Below are 19,621 nucleotides of genomic sequence, written 5' to 3' on the forward strand. Positions count from 1 at the left end.
AACACATTGTCTTTAATCCCAAGGCGTCCACTGAGCGCAGACGCCAAGTACTTGTACCTCACCACATGGGAAATAAGGACACAGGCAAGAATCCAGAGGTTAGAGGTGTCGCTTGGCTCCCTGGGGTTCCCTGAAACAGATTTCCTGTTCTGTTGTTAAGGCCCAGCTCCTCCTAATGCCTTTTCAAGATCTCTGGATGCTTGCCACCTTTCCCAGGCCCCTGCGCTTTCCATCCCACCCCGCACCTGCTCAGCCCCATGCCACACGCCAGCATGGGCTCCACATGGCTAGACTTGTGTCCAGTCCCTCCATGTTTCTCCAGGCCCAAAGCAATATGGAACATTATGAGCCCTTGTGTGAGCTTAATCTCCTGAATTCGTTGTTCTTTGGCCCCTGAGCTTAGAGACAGGCGTCTGGGCTTAACAGGGAGTTGGCCAACAGACTTGATCTGTGCATTTGGAGCCCCGATGATACACTGCCTCGCTCTCCAGAGTGATGCTGTGGTTTCTACTTCTGACTTTCACTGTTCACCGAACTTGGGGGTTTGTTGTTTATGTGTTAGCATAACTTTGGTGTTGTGGGAGATAAAAGGAGGGAGAGAATGTCACCACCTGCCTGGTGGTGCCTGTAGTTGAGCTTCTGAGCTACCCTGGGTTGTTTTTCTCTGGTTTTATGAGAGAGTGAAGGGAAAGGAATTGCGGATTCTGTCTGGTGCAGGTGTCCCATGACTGTATCCTAGCTATTCAGGAAGTTGAGATCCTGGTGATCAGCTAGAATAGCAATGTCTGTGAGACTCTTTATGTCCTGTTAATCACCAAAAAGCCAGAAGTGGAACTGTGGCTCAAGTGGTAAAGCATTAGTTAGCCTTGAGCAAAAAACCTCAGACAGCGCCTTGGCCCTGTCTGAGGGCCAGCATGTGTATGAGACAGCATGTGCATGCTTGTGTATACACACACAGACACACACAGACAGACACACACACACAGACACACAGACACACACAGACTTGTGGATTATGAAATGTTAGGGAAACGGATAAAATACTTCTTTCTGCAGTATTTACAGCAGCAGGAAATAATTGGAGCTAGTCTTAAAGTATGCAGCATCAGAAACATGTTGGTTAGTGTTCTGTTCTCTGTCACAAAGGATGGGTTTGTAATCAAGACAGTTTCTCTTCCATAAGGTTGTGTTCAAACATAAGCAACAAGAGCCCACTTGCAGCGCCTTCTTCAAAGAGGATTTATTTATTGCATACAGTACACACTCAGAAACTGGCAGCCCGGCTGTTTTGGATGATGGTTGCTTCTCCCTGCTCAGTTCTTCTCATGACTGCCATCCAGCCTTACAGCAGAGGATTCGAGGATGGAGCCACACCAGGCTTCTCTACTACCTTCTGGGAAGCCCCACCCCTTAGATTTCTCTTGACTTCATTGGTCCAGCTCTTTCACACATCCCCACCTCACCACAAGGAAGGCTGGGAAATGCTTGTTCTTAAACTAGGAAGATTGGCTGCCTCAAAATTGCGGTCGTTAGAAAGCAGAAACTAGTATCAGGGCGGCAATCTGGAGGGTGCCCCACTCCCCAACATCCTGAACACAGACAGACACATTGGCTTCTCCCCACTCAGGGGAGAAAAGCTCAAGGCCTTGTTCTGCTGCCGCTACCAAGGTTCTGCCCGGGATCAGGAAGGACTTTGCTAGCTTCCCACCATGCTGGAATGTCTGATCCCTCGTGTTTGTGAACTTGGTTTTAGCTAAAAGGTCGAGAACTGATCCATCAATTGTGCTCACAATGCAAAGGACAGGTTCTAGCACCATCACCTCACAGTTTTGACAGCCAGGTCAACAACTGCCATTCAGGGAGGATGAAGAAAGGTACAGAGTTGGCAACCATCAAGCTGAGACACAGAATACCACCTTCTATATCATGTGGTCAGAATATACTCAAATCTTACAAAAGTTAGTGCTGGTAATCCACGCCTGTAATCCTAGCTACACAGAGGCTGAGATCTGAGGCTCCTGGTTTGAAGCCAGACAAGTCCAAGAGACTCCAATCTTCAATTAACCAGCAAAAAGCTACAACTGAGCCAGGCGCTGATGGCTCACGCCTGGAATCCTGGCTACTCAGCAGGCTGAGATCTGAGGATTGCGGTTTGAAGCTGGCCCAGGCAGAAAAGTCCTTGAGAGACTCTTATTTCCAATTAACCACTCCAAGCCTGGAAGTGGTGCTATGGCTCAAGTGGTCAAGCACTAGCCTTGAGCACAAAGAGGGTCAGGGACAGAACGCAGGCCCTGAGTTCAAGTTCCACAACAGACAAAAAGAAAAGCTGGAACTGGAGGTGTGGTTCAAGTGGCAGAGCAAAACAGGCTAGTGAGTTCAAGCTCTAATATAGGTGCGTGCATGCACACGCGTGCGTGCACACACACACACACATACCTTACAAATGAAAGCTAGCAAAAAACTAAATTAATGCCATATTGAAGGAAGAAATGAAGAGAATAGGCAGTATAGTATAACTTAATATATGTGGTTCCCCCCCCCCATTTTTCCAGTATTTTCTATCATAGATGTCAAGCAGTTTTATTAAGAGAAAATTCCTTTGTCAGATATTACCTAGGCAGATAGTTTCCCAAAGATGACAAAAGAGATTGGTCAACAAGAATAAAACTGACTATGCAAGAAAACTTTTTTTCAAATAGAATTTGGGTGTGGTGGCTTTCATGTGAAATCCCAGGTTTTGAGGCAGTAGAGGCAAAGAGGATTCTGAGTTCCAGGCCAGCCTGGACTGAGTTAGCCAGACTTTATCTCAAACATGAAATAAAAACAAAACCAAAAATATTTGGACTGTGACTTAAGCAGTAGAATCCTTACCTGGCCTGTGTGAGGAAGCCCTGGGTTCAATCCCTATTTCTTGAAAAATAAGTTTCTGTCAAATATGTGCACATGGTTGAAATGAAACAGGTAAAACAAGCTGGTACAAAGGCAGTTGTCCTCTACCGTAATGTAGCTCCTGCCTCAGGTCTGCTTGCTGGGTCCTTGGTTAGCTTGTAGCCTCTGAAGGCAGGGCCCTCCCTTGTAGATGCTGTGGTCCCGAACTGACTAAAGTATCTAAACTTGCTGACCACAGCCATGGCACGCAGGCTTGCACCTGCCGAGGGTCCAGCTGGGACAGCAGGAAGCCTGGCAGGGGGTGGTGACCTAATTTGGCAGGACTTAGAATTGTTCTGCTAATGATTTCCGTGCTGTTGTGCTGGGGGAACTGGAGGTGGAGCTGTGTGGGCCTGGTGTCTGGGTATAGGGGAGGGTGAGGCTGAAGGCTGAAAGGTTATATTTGGGGGCCCAGGGAGCTTAGGGGCTCCAGCTGGGTTTGAAAATGAGCTCTGTCACTCACTACAAAGGGGTTCCTCCTTTCTTCCTGCCTTGATTAGCCGATGCTGGAAAAGCAGGGTTCAGGACCAGCCTGCCTGAGGCTGAATCACAGTCCCATCTGAGTTCCTGAGGGGCCCCAGCACCGGGGAAGGAGTGGCCCCAGCCGGGGAGGAGCACCCTTACCAGTGGATGCAGCGCCCAGAGCCAACCCCAAGCACATGGCAGCTTTAGCTACCCAGCACACCCACCATCTCTTTGGAGTCAGGGGGCTTGCTTCATGCACAGTGGGCAGAGAGGAGCACCCATTTATTTAAGCCAGGAGCAGGCCCATGAGCCTGGGCCAGGCCTGTACTTGGGTGGCACCCCAGAGCTCCTGGTTGCTGAGGTGGAGTTGTGGCTAACTGGGGAGGGAGCCGGGCTGAACAGACTTTGGTGCTGGGTCAGGCTCTCCCTGATGTAGCCACAGTGATCCCCCCCCCTCAGAACGATGATCAGAGGCCAACCCCCCACCCCCACCCCCCTGGGGAACTGTAATGCTGAGCTGGACCCCTGCCAATTCCCGGGTGTCTATACATCCACTCTCACACAGGGCTGGGAGCCCCGCCCATGTGGTCACCAGCCCTAGAAGCAGTGTGGGAGCACCAGGGGGAGGGGACCTCCTGGCAGAAAGGATCCAGATGTGTGAGAGCCTGTGGGTTCCTCCTCTGTCACAGTCTGTCCCCCCTCTCCCCCACCACGCTTCAGACAGCTTCATGGTTCTTGGACTAACAGGAAGTCTAGGTGACACTTGCAGCCAGGGGGGAATGGGACACCTCCGCCTTTCCCCATCACAGGTTGTATCTTTAAAGTCTCACTTGTGACACTTTTTGTTGGCAGGCAGAAGCTGCAAGTGGGAATTGCAGGCTTCACGTGCCCCTTTCCTTGGAAGCAGATACTAGCCTTCTTTGTCTTCTGACCACCTGGGAGACCAGGTGGTCCTGTTCTGTGTGTTCAACCTGCTGTCCCTGGGGCCTGTTTGCCTGGAGACAGCACCTGACCCCAGACTCTTCCTAGTGTTCCAGGACATCCCCAGATTTAGCACTGTCTGAAGGAAATCCCCTTAGTCCTGGGCCAGGAGCAGTGGGTGGCCTCACAGCGGGAGAACCTTGCAGCTGATTGGTCTTCCATACATTAGAACACTGTTGCTTGAAAGGGGGCCTGAGGGTTTTTAGTAAAGACAGCTGTGCAGCAGGGCACTGGTGGCTCACAGTTGTAATCCTAGCTACTCTGGAGGCTAAGGTCTGAGGATCATGGTTTGAAGCCAGCCTGAGCAGGAAAGTCTGTGAGACTTATCTCCAATTAACCAGCAAAAAGCCCGAAGCAGAGCTGTGGCTGAAGAGGTACAATGCCAGCCTTGTGTGAAAATCTAAGGGATAACACTCAAGCCCTGAGTTCAAGCTCCAGTACACACACATTTCCCCTCCCCCCACACACATACACACACACACACACACACACACACACACACACACACACACACACACACGACAGATGCAAATCAAGGTTGGGCATGTAAAGTTTTAGATGTTAAATCCTCTTCAAAGTACCTGCATGCAGGAGATGGGGCTTGTTCTTGTTGGGTCTGTGGGGGTCTGTTCTGTGAGGGACAGCTCAGTGTCAGCCTTTGATGTGACCTGTGGGAAACAGACTCATTGGGAAGGCCTTTACAGAGATGCCTGCTTTGAAGGGTTCCCATCAGCTAGGAGGGTGCCCAGGAGCAGCTGGCTCCTAGTAACAAGGCTGCCCTCTGCTGGGTATCACCTCTCAGCTCTGAGAACCGTGTCCTCATCCACACGGGAGCACCAGACCTGCCCTGTGGTGGTGGTTGGATGGATAGGCAGGCCTCATAGATTCTGGCTCCCTCCTTTGCCCTCCTCCTCCTGGTCCTGGAATTTGATATGAAAATTCCCTGCTCATTCAATAACCCCACAGTGACTTCTCTTTGGTGGCTCCCCTGGGGGAAGCCAAGGAGAAAGTGGAAAGTCTAGAATCCTTAATTTTGTGGTTCTGCCCTACTGTGGGTCTTCACTACAGAGTGGTCACAGGACCTGAGGATGGGGGAGGAGCTTTGTTTGACACGTCTGGGACTCCCCTACATGCCATTGGGCAGAGATCAGCCACATGACCCCACCTACCTGCAAGGGAGGCTGGGAGTTGTAGTATGGCTGTGTGTTCAAGAGGGAAGGGTACCTGGGTCTGGCCCACACACAGTATGTCTGTCACCAGACTGTGGATGCCCTTGGCCATCTGTGCAGACCCAGTGTAGTCATTTCCCTTCCCAGTTAATGAACACCTCTCTACGGTTCTAAAGCAGGATTTTTCCCCCCAAGAATGTTGTGGTTTATTTTATATAGAAAAGGGCTCTGACTTCAAATGAATTTTTGTTCAAATAAAGTTAAATCAATTTCCTTATTGCAGGACTTATCAAGGTCTTAAACACACTGATCACAAACATCTATGCAAGGGGAGAGAGTGCTCTGCAGATCACCTACTCCTTTGTAGATCTGGTGTATAGTTGGGAAAACATTGCTTCAAAAGTTGAAGCCAGTGGACTTTTATTAAAAAATGAGAAAGATCACAAACCTTTGTGAATGTTAGTCAGGGTCGGCAGAGGCCTGGAAAGGGAGTCTTCCTGGATTGTGAAGAAGGAATTCTTTTCTATCTCCCTTCCCTTTCTTTGTCCTTCCCCCTTCCCGGGCCTCCCTTTTGTTTCCATCTCCCTTTCCATCTACCCATCCTTCCGTTTCAGACTTCATGCCCATGAGGGCGATGCCTGTATCATATTATTTATGATTGAGTGTAGTCACTGACTAACAGTGAGGGGTTTGTCTAGTCCTGTCCTGACTGAAGTTGGACACTTCAGGGTAGTCAGCCTGCATTGGGCCTGTTGCCTTGGCCTGACCATCTGGGCAAATGTGAAAGCTCTCTGTTCCTCAGCTTAGGTTTTTATGGCCTGCTGGCGTCATCGGCCATAAATCACAGTGGGCTGAGGTTTAAGCACTAAGGTTTGATAGGATTACTCTCAGGAAAAAGTAGAGCAGGTTTATTTTTTTATTTGAATTATAGGCACCAGCCATATATATATATATATATATATATATATATATATACATATATATGTATATATATACATATACACATATATGTATATGTATCTTAAAACTTAATTTGGTGTGTAATTGGAACTAGCTCTTTGGAGCCCTGGGTTATGTGTTTTGGAGCAGCCTAGAAGAAGGGTCGCAGTGGGGCAGGACATGGTATGTTAATTGGTGGCCTCTGGGACCTGTGAGAGAATTGGATCTAAGTCCCCAGTTAGAAGGAGCTTGGCAGTTTTATTTGAGTCTCTGTGGGCATGTATGGGGGAGACCACCGCTTTGTCCCAGCTCAAGCCTTTTCCTTACTTTTTGCTTTCATGCTATGGGCTCCCCCCCAGCCCAAGCCTACACCAGAGGCAGAGAAAGAGGTGCAGAGGAGCCCCCCGTGAGGCTGACAGAATCCCACCAAGGCTGGCCTAGCCCTGGACCCTGATCTGAGGTAGTCACACACTGTTCAGGCCTGCGGTCCCAAGGAGGGTTTTACGTTTTATTACCAAAGTCTCGATAAAAGGGACTTGGGTCAGAGTAACTATTCAGGGAGGAAAAACAAAGGAAATTAAATGCAAAATCATGGCTGGTGAAAACCACACAGAGGCCTTGGCTTTAATACCACCAGAGCCACGGGGGGAAGTGGGCCCCCAGGAGGTGGAACCAAAGGAGTGTTGGATTGGTATTCCTGAAGCCTGGTCCCTCTCCTGTTTAAAATAGAAATTGCCATTTAATTTGTTTCTGAGTTTTATTTCTCAAGTGAACCAGCATGGGGCCATGTAATGAGGCTGTGTTTCTGGGAGGTGTTGAAAGATGGAGAGAGGAGGAAAACCACCAAGCAAGGGAATGAGCGAGTGAGTGAGCGAGTGAGCAGGGCTGGGTGTCCCCCATCAGGGCCCAGGCCTTTCTCTATGAGGTTGAAAGGGCAGGCACTGGTGGTCAATGTCTCGTGCCCTTCCACGGGTGGGAGGGGCCATTGTGTGATCCGGTGGCAGGCAGGTCAACCAAGTGCCCTGTGGCCCAGGAAGGGGTCTGAGACAGGGAGAAGAGGAAGAGGAATTTTCCCAGAGAATGGACAAGGCCAGGAAAAGACTAGGATGATACATGGAAGCCTGGGGTCAGGGGGAGTTGTCTCTGAATTAGCTTAAGTAACAAACCTGACAGCTGACAGCCTTTGGGACTATAAGTGGTGCTCTAGTCTGGCTGCAGACAGCCATGTCTTTCTCCCATGGCAGGCCCACATGCCCATGGGCATTCTGCTCTACCTGGAGATGAACAAGAAATCATGCTAATCTCCTCCTGAGAGATGCAGATTCTGGATCTATCATCTATCTGAGACAAGTATGTGACGATTCCGGGGACCCACCTTTGAGTCACTAGTGAATCAGTGGTCTCAGATGGAGCCCAGTAACTAGCTTTTTGCTGTGATGTCAGCCATCCCCACAGTGGCCACACTGAGAAACTGAATCTTCACTGATCACATGCAAAGTATGTGCATGATGCTTGAGAAGAAGGTTCTAGTGAAACCCATTACAAATTTTGCAAGGGAGTTTAGAAAAGAGGAGGATTAGGGGACAGGATATGAGAAGGAATAATAGAGTGAACGTTATCAAAGTGCATAATAGATATTTGTATGGGAAAAAAACAGTTTTACACAATTAACAGTTTTACATGATAGAAATACTAAAACAAAATCATGCTGGATGCCAATGGCTCATATCTGTAATCCTAGTTACACAGGAGGCAGAGATCTAAGGATTGTGGTTCAAAGCCAGCCTAGACAGGCAAACCTGAGAGACTCTTCTCTCCAGTTAAGCAGCAAAATGCCAGAAGTAGAGGCATAATTCAAGTGGTAGAGTGCCAGCCATGAATGAAAAAAAAAACAAGTAAGAACATAAGGCTATAAGTTCAAATCCCAGTAGCAGCACACATGTACATACAAAATCTGTGCAAAATTTGTATGCATGAATACACATGTTAGGTGTGTGTGTATGTCCAAATGTGTCTTGTGTATGTGTGTTTGCAATTTCAAGAGACTTTAGACCATATTCTCTGTATGTTTCTATTTTCTTTCAATTTTAAAAAAATAATGGGCATATAGTGTTTGTATAAGCCGCAAAAATCTATCAGTGCTAGGCAAGAAGCATTATAGAAGCATTAGTGCTCTGTAGTATTTGCCCCCTAGGAAGGTAGGTATGGGAGGCGTGGTCATAGATACCTACAAGGCCACAAAAGGGAATGAATCTACTTACACTTGGAGCCAGTGGCCCTTTCTCTGTGGCCTCCAGGGTCTGAGGTGGCAGCTTGCGGAAGAGAGAAACCTCTCGCTTTTAAATAGTCTGTTGTTGGAAGGCCAGAGCAGGAAGTTGGGCAGGCCATGTGGCGCTGGAAGGCAGGGTCTCCCCTCCTGTCTACCTCTATTCTTGGGGTCCTGGATTTGGCTAACTCCTCAGCACCCCACCACCACCACCACATCCCAGTACTGCCCCCTTCCCCCACCCTTTACCCAGTTCTCTTCCAGCCCTGCTGGCCAGGCAGAACAGCGATGGCGATTTTACTGCACTGTTAGAATTCTGTTATATTGCCCGTCGTGGGGTCCTGCAGCCACTTCATGTGAAGGCCAGACCCTTCCAGAGAAATGGTTTCCTACACCTTTACAATGTGATAGGAAAAAAAGGGCCGTTCGGTTTATGGAAACTATATAACATTTATGGAGTCTTGGCAGGCAGGAGTTGGAAGGTCTGCGGGGTAGGGGTGGGTATTTCAAATGGTGGAAGGCCCTGCAAGAGCAGCAGGCCTCTGTGGAGACCCCAGACAAACTCTCCTAGCCCGAGGTGACCTGGGGGCTGGGGAAAGCCGCCTGGAGGGAGCAGCTGTGGGTAACCTCCTGCGGTCTCGGCAGTGTTTCTGTGAAGGGGCCTGGCTATTCTCATGTTGTAAAGGGATACTGAGGCAAAAGTATTTCAACTGACCAAGGTCAATACAGTGTGGCTCTGAAATGCCAGCCATGCCTTCTCACAATCTCTCTCTCTCTCTCTCTCTCTCTCTCTCTCTCCCCCCTCCCCCTCCCCCTGGTATATATTGAGTGTTGAGCTACACTTTTTAGTTTTAAGTGATGAGAAAGACCCTAGCCATTAGGGACTTTGCTACTTGTGGCTGAGTCTCACCTTGCCTTGTAACCCTCAGCCATCCTCTCTTCTTTGCTGTGGGTTGGCCGGCTTTGCTGTCAGAGCTGACTTGCACACAGGTGTGCCCAGTGGTCCAGGGGGAAGAGAAGGTAAGGCCCCCTGTGACTGGCTCTGAGCCAGGGTGGGCTCTCAGCACATGGTCTTTGTGTTCAGGAGCATCTCCTGTGGGTTCCTCTTAGGGCCTTGGAGGAGGATGCCACGGGGAGTGAAATCACCCCTCCCGTCCCTGTCATCGTTGGCATTTTGAGTTCATTTCTTCTTGCATATGTGCCCTGTGACATCTATGTTTTCTCTCCCCTACTTGGCTGCTTGGCTGTGAATTCTTGGAGTGCAGATTCCATGAGTGCTTAATTCTTCACTGCTGATTTTGCCCACAGAGCCTGGCATAGTTCCCAGTATGTAGTAATCACTGCATAAATATTAACTGGGAGGGTGGCTGGCCGGCTGGGTAAATGGATAGGTGGATGGATGACAGATGGATGGATGGATGGGTTGGATCAATTATATATGTATTGTATATATGGATAGGTGGATGGATGGTTGGTTGGCTGAGTAGATGGATGGTTGGTTGGGTAGATGGATGGGTGAATGAGTAAATGGATGAATGGGTAAATGGGTGGGTGGATGGATGGATGAAAGAATGGATAGGTGAGTGAATGGTTGAATGAATGGATGAGTAAGTAAATGGCATGGATAGTTGAGTGGATGGATGGAAGCATGGATGGATGGATGATGGATGAATAGACGGGCAAGTGGTAGATGGACGGGGTAGATGGGTGGATGAAGTATATTTAGACCAGCAGACACGCACCTCTGCATTTACACCCTGGAGTGCAGTTAAACTAGCAGCCTGGCCCAGGTTCTCAAAGACTTTTTCTAAATGCACTTCTGTTTCAGGGGCTCTACTCTGCTTTCCTTGAGGCCAGATGGAGAAACCAGGCTGCGTGCTTGAATGTGTGTGTAAATATTTTACAGTCCCCATAAACTTGTTTAAAGACGAGTGAGGGTGAATGTATAAACTTGGGCAGCCTTTGGGGAGGGCAATTTGGAAGTGGCTATTAAAATTTTAAATGTGCCCACCGCTAAGACCCAGCAGCTCCACTTCTAGCTGTCAAGGGCAAGAAATACATTCGTAGGTTTGAGCACAGAGAACCACGTGCCAGGATGCTGGTGTGGGACGCCCACTGCCTGGTGGCTTGTGACAGTGGGAAATCAGAAGTAGCCTTCATGTCCATGGAGCAGGAGATCATGATGAAGCTGTGGGAAATGACAGTCATGGAGGGTGAGGTAGATCTATGTGGGTAGAGGGAAAGAGCTCAGCTGGTTCTTGGGACCGGACCCTCTCCAAGCTCCCAGAAGTCCCCGGGACTCAGACTCACCCACCTTAGCAATAGCCCCCTCTACCTGCCTCTCATTTCTGCCAACTTCCTTTCCTTTCTCCCACTCCCTTCCCTGTGAAGCATGGTATTATACTAGAATTAGAACTTTAATCCTCCTGCCTACTTGCCAGTGACATTAGAAAAAAGGAGGAAAATAAGAGCAAAGCTGTTATGTGTACACTTACTGTCTGCTGGCTTTGAAGTTGAAAAGATTTTGAAAGAATTAAAATTTGATCTATGATGCCACTGTCTACCTAATAATGAGGCCAAGGGGAAAACGTGCCATGGTCGCTACAGAAAACCCTAGGCGCCCCTCTCCCTTTTGTCTACTCTGGAAGTAAAATTGGCTCTAATTAAAAAAAAATTATTGCTAAAGACATGTGAAATGGTTTTAGGCATGTGGGGGTTGTCCAACCAGGGCTCCACAGTTCCATGCCACAGAGCCCACCACAGGTTACTCTGTGCCAAGAACCACATGCTCGCCTGGTGAACCTCCATGGGCACTTCATCCGTATCCTTGAGGATACAGAGATGGCCCAGGCCATGGTGTGTGTGTGTGTGTGTGTGTGTGTGTGTGTGTGTGTGTGTGTGTGTGTGTGTGTGTGTGTGTGTGTGTGTGTGTGTGTGTGTGTGTGTGTGTGTGTGTGTGTGTGTGTGTGTGTGTGTGTGTGTGTGTGTGTGTGTACCTGAGCACAGAATTCAGAGAATTCCAGTTTGGCAGCATACTGACCCCTGTCCCTCAACCGTCCTCATGGATTTGTGACTTGGGCAAGCGGAACATCTTCCTGTGCTCCTGATGCCCATTTAGAGAAGGGGACAAAGGCAACTTTAGCGCTAGGGGCTCTATTGCACTTGGCATATGGAGTACACAGTTTCCTTTCTTAGCCTAGGCAGGTCGGATGCCCATAAAACTGATAGGGAATGCTGGGTGCCAGTGCTCATGCCTATAATTCTAGCTGCTCAAGATGCTGAGATCTGAGGATCAGGGTTTGAAGCGAGGCCAGGCAGAGAAGCCTGAGAGACTCAAAAGCCAGAGGTAGAGATGTGACTCAAGTGGTAGAGCACCAGCCTTGAGTGACAAAGCTCAGGGACAGCGCCCAGGCCGTGAGTTCAAGCCTCAAAACAAAACTGATAGGTAAGAGTTAAAGCTGACCGAAGGCTGTCAGATTCTTTTCCCTCATGCTCTGAACATTCTAGCCCCTAATCATTGATCTCCCTAGCCTGCCTCCCCCCATCCCAGCTCCTACCTATCTCTACCATCAAGCTACTGAGAAACAACTAGCAGAGCTGCCCTCTGTGTCCCCCAGCCCCACCCCTGGCAATAGTGTGGATTGAACTCAGGGCCTCACACTCGCTAGGCAGGCGATCTACCACTTGAGCCATGTCTCCAGCCCTTTTTGCAAGGTAAATTCTCACTTTATGCCCCACTAACATGGGCTGTGACCTACCTACTTGTGTTTCCCTGCAGCTGGGATGCCAGGTAGGTGTCATGATGCTCAGCCATTGATTAAGATAGAGTCTCTTGAACGTCTTTTTGCTGGAACTGGCCTTAAATTGTGATCCTCCCATCTCTGCCTTCCAAGTAACTAGGTTTAAGCTCTCATTCCCAGCCCACCAGCGCTTCTCCGGAACTGTCTAGAATCGTAGTCTAGAATAAGTGTCTAGAATAATTTGTTCTGAGGCTCTAAATTCATGGATCGCACAGAGGCTCAGGCCTGGGCTGGGGGAAACTGGGTTAAGGATGGCACACAAGCCCCTGCCAGCCTCCCTTGGGGAAGGGCAATGCTCTTACACGGGAACCGCCCCCAGCCCCCCTGGGCTCCAGTCGCACCTTGTTCCATGTGGAATCTTCCTGGATGGGGAGTGGCAGGATTGTCCTTTCTGCTAATGGCATTTCTTTGTTTTCAGTTGAGAGGGAGAATGTACAGAAGAGGACTTTTACTCGGTGGATAAATCTACATCTGGAAAAGGTAAGTGGCAGCCTGGTTGGGGTTGGTAAGAGGTAAGACTCATCTGTCACGGGAAGGAGTCAGCAGCTCTGTGTTCTTTCTTCTTGTGTGTTCTTTGCATTCTTACTGCTGCTCTCACCTGATTGTGGAAAGCATGGAGCCCAACAGTCACCTGTCCTGGGATTGCCAGGGGAACTCCTGTCTTTAATAGAATCCGTGAGCAGATGCTACAAGGCATTCCATGTTGACCAATGCCATGTTTCCATCGATAGGGTACATTCCCCCATGCCTCCATCACTGCTGACCGTTTTGGGGCTCTATGAAGAGCCATCTGTAGATATTTGCACTGATTGATGCTGGAACTATAGAATGTGTGTGTTGGGGGGTGGGGGGAGGGCAAGGTTTGGTCCTGGGGCTTGATCTCAGGCCTTGGATGCTATCCCTAGGCTTCTTTTGCTCAAGGTGAGCACTCTACTCCTTGAGCTATTGTATCACTTCTGGCTTTTTCTGAATAGTTGATTGGAGATAAGAGTCTCTCACAGACTTTCCTGCCTGGGCTGGCTTCAAATCATGATCCTCAGATCTCAGCCTCCAGAGTAGCTAGGATTACAGGTAGGAGCCACCAGCACCTGGCTTATAGAATTTTTTTTTAAAACAAAGCCACATTTCCTTGCTAATCTGATCACATGGCTACTGATGAGAATGTTACCAGCCCCTCCAATGTGCTGTATCCCGCTCTACCCAGCCTGCTTAGCACCACGCACATGCACGGGCTCCCGAGTCCTTCCAACAGCCCAGATCCCCTCTTCTGTTAGAATGAGGAAGCAATGGCGCCCACAGGACGTAGACTTCCCTGCACTCTGTGGTTTTTCCTGTGTATTTAACTTGGTGGCCCTTCTCTCCCCCTGTTTATTTTCTTTCTTGCACCCATGCCTTTTTGGTTTGCCTCACATCTGTGAGGCGCTGACGCACTCTCCCTACCAAAGTGTGCAACCAGCTTTGGAACAAAGGAGCAGCAGTCAGAGAAGGAGGAATCCACACCCTCTTACCCACAGGTTGGACCCCCGGGGCCGCCCACAGTCCTGGGGCTGCAGGGGGAAATGCTACTATTCTCTTTGATTGGGTACCAGTCCCTGCTGCAGGATGGGTGACGCAGTGCTGTCATTAGTTTCGTGCGAGTACCCTTTTTGCGAAAGATGGCGTCACCCAGGGACCACTGTAAATCCATCCCAGTTGCTTTGATGTTGGCTGTATCTTCAGAATTGTTCATATGTGAAATATTACATGTTGGAAAAAAAGGAAACTGGTCCCCAAACCTGAACGGTTCATGCACTCCTAAATGAATACCTCAGGTGCCTCTGAGCGGCGGGTGGTTCCTTGTGGACCCAGTAGAACCAGGACGTCTGTCTTTCTGTCTTTTTTTTTTTTTAATTGAGAAAAGAACAGAGGGTTGGGGAGCAAGTATCCCCCCCCCACCTTTGCCCACCACCCATGAACTGCATTCTTCTCTTCTCTGTTGGTGGAGCTCCTGGCCCTTTTTGGGGGAGCAAGGGGGGGCAGGTGGGTAGCGCCTGCTCCCAGGATAAATCAGACAGCACCTGAAACCGATATGGAATAAAACGGCAAAATTAACAGCCGCGTTTCCAGCTCTGAGACTTTCAAGAGCAGCCTTTCATGAGAAGGAAACCCAGGAACTCCTTGGTGAATTGGGCTTAACTGCAATTTGAAGGTTGTCAGGAATATTTACTGAGCCTCTGGCTTCTGGAAAAATTCCCTAATTGACCAAAGGAGTTAGATCATGCAGAAAGCCCTAGGGGTGCTGTTGACTCGGTCATACCAATCGCCTGAAGTCCATGGAATATTCTGGCGGGCAGTGTTTGGGCTGGAGCTGTTTCAACCTCCCCTATCCCGCCGCCTCCCCGCCCCTCAACCCCCCCCCCATTCCCGCAGGATGGACCCCAGCCAAAGCCTAGTTTGGAGCTGGCTGGGAGAGGCTCTTACAGGAACTGACAGTGGAAATTATTCTTCAGGTCTAACTGCGGAGTCAGGCTGGGCCCCGGTCAGGCTGGGGGCTGGAAATCTTGTTAGAACACTTCTCAGGGGCTGTTTCGTTCCGGCCTCTCGTTTTCTGTCTGGGATTAGCAGAAATAACATCTCTGTAAGAGCCTGGTAACCCGATGCCACCATGCCACAGGCCTGGACCCGGCCCAGGGAGCAGCAGGGTTTGCCAAGAAAATCATTTGCCCTTTGGTTCCAAGTCTCTGTTGTCCTTGAAGCAAAGCCCTTTTCTCTGAACCTGGGGGCCTACTCGCCCTGGATTTGGACTAAAGGGAGTTCGGGGGCTTGTTTCAAGGGTAAGGAAATGCTCCCTTCCTTAATAAAATCAGACTCAGGCTCTCAGGGGGAAGGAAGAAGGCTTTCCCAGAGGAAACAACAGCTGGCCAAGGCCGGCACTGGGTTCTGAGACTTCCCCTCACCCCTGGGTCTCTGGCTGGTTAGGGCTGTGTCTGACCTGGAACACTGAGATGCAAGAATCCCGGCTCCTGTGTGAAGGCCTGCCTTCCACTGGGCTTGGGGCAGGGCACGCCAGCCAGGCCCAGCTGCCACAGCCCAGCCCCCAAGCTGGAGGGAATTCCTCACTGAGATTCCAAGGCCCAGAGGTTGAACTGCAGCAAGCCTCAGCCGGGATGCATTCAGGACAGGGACTGTCAGCAAGCATGGTTGGTCAACAGAAGCTCAGGCACATTCAAGGCTGGAGATGGGGAACCTCACCAATGCCCAGACTGAGCCAAGAATAACAGACGCAGGTCCGCTGTCACAAGATGATTCGTATGAACTGGGTTCCCCTGGATGGCCTGATGCAAAGGGCTTCCTGATTCAGCTCTAGAACTAGCATCCAGCCCGGATGGGCTTCAGTTCCCCCAAATTGGATAGGAAGGCCTGGGCATCATCATTTCCTGTAGGTCCCAATAAAATTCTGCAGAGTTCTGTGGAGATTCTCTATTTCCTCATAAAGCAGAAATATGGCTGTGGCCCACATGTATAAGATCTTGGGTTAGGAGGGTTCCCAAGGTCACATATTCGATCAGTTCCCTGTGCTGGGTCTCTATGCACAATTGTCCTGCCACCCAACGGGTTACCTCAGGGTGATGACTTCTGTCTCTTTGGATGGTCTTTCTGCATGTGGACCAAGCTGTCATCTGAATATTCTCTCTAGAGCTGAAACTTGCATCTTTGAAATGGTTTTGTGATGGTTGCCTCTTTCCTCCTGTTCCTACAGTGTGACCCACCTCTAGAAGTTACAGACCTATTTGTTGATATACAAGATGGCAAAATCCTAATGGCATTGTTAGAAGTCCTGTCTGGGCAAAATCTGGTATGTACATCCCTGGAGGGTTAGGAAGAAAGGGGAAGGGAAGAATCACTGAGAGTTTCTCTTGTGTATAGAGAGGTTAGCTTCTGCCACTGTGACAGAAAACCTGAAGCCAACAAAGATCAAGGAAGAAAGGTTCATTTTTGGCTCATAGTTTTTTTAGATGAGGATTTCAATCCATGATTGCTTAGCTATGTTGTTTGAGCCTGAGGTGAGGCAGGAACAACGGATCAGTGGAGCAGCTCACTGAACAGCAACAAAGAAGCAAGAGAAGCTGGTGCTGGTGGCTCACACCTACAATCCTAGCCACTTAGAAGGCTAAAAGCCAAGGATCCAGGTTCGGATCCAACCAGATCAGTAAGGTCCATGAGACTTTTACCTCCAGTTAACCAGTGAAAAGCCAGAAGTGGAGCAGGAATTCAAATGGTAGAGGGCTAATTCTCAGGAACAGTGCCCAAGTCTTGAGCTTAACCCCCAGGATGAAAGGAAGAAAGGAAGAATGGATGGAAGGAAGGAAGAATGGAAAGAAGGAAGGAAGGAAGGAAGGAAGGAAGGAAGGAAGGAAGGAAGGAAGGAAGGAAGGAAGGAAGGAGGAAAAGAAAAAAGAAAGAGACAGGAAGGAAGGATGAAGGAAGGAAGGAGAGAAAGAAAGAAAGGAGAAAGAAAGGAGAGAAAGAAAAGGCAGGAAGGAAGGAAAGGAAGGCGAGAGAAAGAAAGGGAGAAAGAAAAAGGAAGGAAGGAGAGAAAGAGAAAAAGAAGAGAAAGGAAAAAAGAAAAGAGAGAAGGAAGGAAAGAGAAAGGAAAGGAAAAGAGAGGAAAAGAAAAGGAAAGAGCAAGTAGGAAAGGTCAGCATTCTAGTCTCCCCCTCAAGGGCACGTCCCCAAAGGCCTAACTTCTTCCCCCAAGGCCCCACCTTCCAGTAACACCAGACAACCAAGCCCCTCCCCTCTGTTCCTCATGGAGATAACTGTCTATGGTGCCACTCCAGACAGCTTCTGCTGGGTAGCTCTGAAGCTCAGTGGCCATAGGACAGCTAGTGCACATTGCTCTAACTCAAGTGTTAGTTAGCAAGGAGAGCATGTTGCTGCACATGGAGGGAGGAGGGAGGAGAGGCTAACAAGCCAGGAGACACAAAAGATGGACAAAACCGCCCCCCTTTCCCTGTGGACCACTGGGGCTCACCCTTCCCCCCGGCTCCACTGAGCTGAGTCCAGGAACTAGGAGGCTGGCCTCTCTGAGGACTCTTGGTGCTAGAGCTGTGTGGCGCGAGAGGCACGTGTTCTGGTTTGAATGTAGTCCAGGTGGGTTTTAGCCACAAGCCCTTGACTTTCTGCAGAAATGGAGGTAAAGAAAAATATCGACGACACCTGTGTTGCCCCTGGGCGTTTGCAGGCAATCTGCTCAGCCAATCTCCTTCTGCCTTCTTTTACAGCTGCACGAGTACAAATCCTCATCGCATCGTATTTTTCGTTTGAACAACATAGCGAAAGCGCTGAAGTTTTTGGAAGATAGCAATGTAAGTGTTCGAGGCCCATCTCGGTAACATGAGCTTGCCCCGTCACAAACTATATTGTCATAACGGTCAGTGCCGGTCACAAGAAACCCTCAAGAGGGCACCCCGCTGCACTGCCAGGCTAGACAAGCTTCAGCTCAATGGCATCTGTCCTCTGGGGGTACAGTGCGGCCGCCTGGCACCTGCCCACTTGCTAGAACTCTCCAGCGAAGAGCTGAACAGCTAGCTGACCCTTGGGTCCTTGAAGTTTGTTGATCTTGTATGTTTTCCTCCTCTGATTCCTCTGAGTCTGAGTGTAGTGAGTTTGTCGGAGTGTGAAACTTTGTGTTAGAATTCAGTAAATGAGAAGCAAAGCAGCAGCAGCGGGAAAGAGGGCAGCATTCTCTCTGCTTGGCGACGACTTCCTGATGCTGATGTGGGTGTTTTGTGTTTGCAACTCGGCTTCCGGTCTGTGGGGAGGGGGTGAGATTCCAGGACCCCACTTCTGTTAGGTTTCAGGGGTCAATCTGGGTGGAGAGACGTCTTCAGCTTCCCTGATGAAATGCTCCCCTAATGTGAGAGTCTCTTGAGGGGCATCGTGGTCAGTGATAGGGGCTGACATTGCCTGATCTTTTAGCAGAAAAAGCATTTGTTAAGAACAATGGTTGATACTCCAGGAATGACCTGGAAGCCTCAATAGAGCCCAGGGACACCAGACTCATCCGGCCTCTAGGACATACGGTGTGGGCCTGCGGCCCTGCTCCCTGTGAGGAGCCCCCACCCCCCACCCCCAAGGGAGCAAGTTATCCTCTGTGTTGTCAATCCAACCTTACCTGTCCCTGCATGCTGCGGAATGTTATACAGCCATGAAAAAGAATGAGACACCGATGTGTGCTACATCATGGATAAGCCTTAAAAATTCTAGGCCAGGTGACCCGAGGGCAGACCCAGAAGTGTGATTCAGGACAGAAAAATCTCTAGAAACAGAAAGTAGATAACGGTAGCTTGGGGCTGGGAAGCAAAGGGTCTGGGCTTCTTTTAGAAGTGATGAAAATGTAGTAGAATTGACTACTGACGCTCGCACGTGTCGGTGAGTTCACTCACAAACCCGACTGTTTACTCTGGATGGAGAATTGAATGGAATGTGACTTAGTTCCCAGTGAAGCCCCTTAAATAGCAAGCGCATCCTTGATGTCTTCAGAGACACCCCACCACCACCACACACACATATACACACTGTGAAGGCCGATACTGTGTCAGCCACACCACAGTGGTCCACTGGACCAGCCCAGGTCCTGGAGTGTGACTCCATTTCCAATCCTTGCCTCCCCATTCAATCCAAGGAACTGTGGGACAATGACACAACTGTCCACAGAGAGGTAGCAAAGGCAGTGCCCACCTGACAGAGCCACACAAAGCCAGGGGCTGCACAGAGGACCTCACCTCCAGGAAAGACAGTGCCCGAGCTGGAGTGGGTACCAGCAGACAGACCTTGCTGTTCCAGGTGGAGGCTGCCACTGGGGGCTATGCTGGCTGCTGCCTTCTCCCCCATAACTGTATGCCACAGAGACGGGGCTGCCCATCAGAATGGAAGCCTCTTAGAGCCTTAGTGTTCTCATCTGTGAAATGGGTGAACGCTAAAGGAACTAACCCAGGAAAGCCGTGCGGGGTGCTCAGTGCTCCACAGAGAAGCCATTTTCCTGTTGGTCCTCTTGTTATCATCCTGCAGGTGACTGCTCAGAGGGGATG

General features: G+C 49.6%; 1 protein-coding gene across 2 annotated transcripts in view; it reads left to right on the top strand.

The window, feature by feature from the left end:
* The window catches only part of LOC138833097 (calmin-like), a 75,863-nt gene that overhangs the window by 30,310 nt on the left and 25,932 nt on the right, over positions 1–19,621 (top strand). For both annotated transcript variants that reach the window (XM_070031416.1, XM_070031417.1), the window contains exons 2-4: positions 12,967–13,028; positions 16,288–16,383; positions 17,813–17,896. In XM_070031416.1, coding sequence (XP_069887517.1) covers positions 12,967–13,028; positions 16,288–16,383; positions 17,813–17,896 — 242 coding nt within the window. The remainder of the gene's footprint in view (positions 1–12,966; positions 13,029–16,287; positions 16,384–17,812; positions 17,897–19,621) is intronic.

This window comes from Dipodomys merriami, unplaced genomic scaffold, assembly GCF_024711535.1.
Source record: "Dipodomys merriami isolate MVZ:Mamm:240054 unplaced genomic scaffold, mDipMer1.0.p SCAF_200, whole genome shotgun sequence".
NCBI lineage: Eukaryota > Metazoa > Chordata > Mammalia > Rodentia > Heteromyidae > Dipodomys > Dipodomys merriami.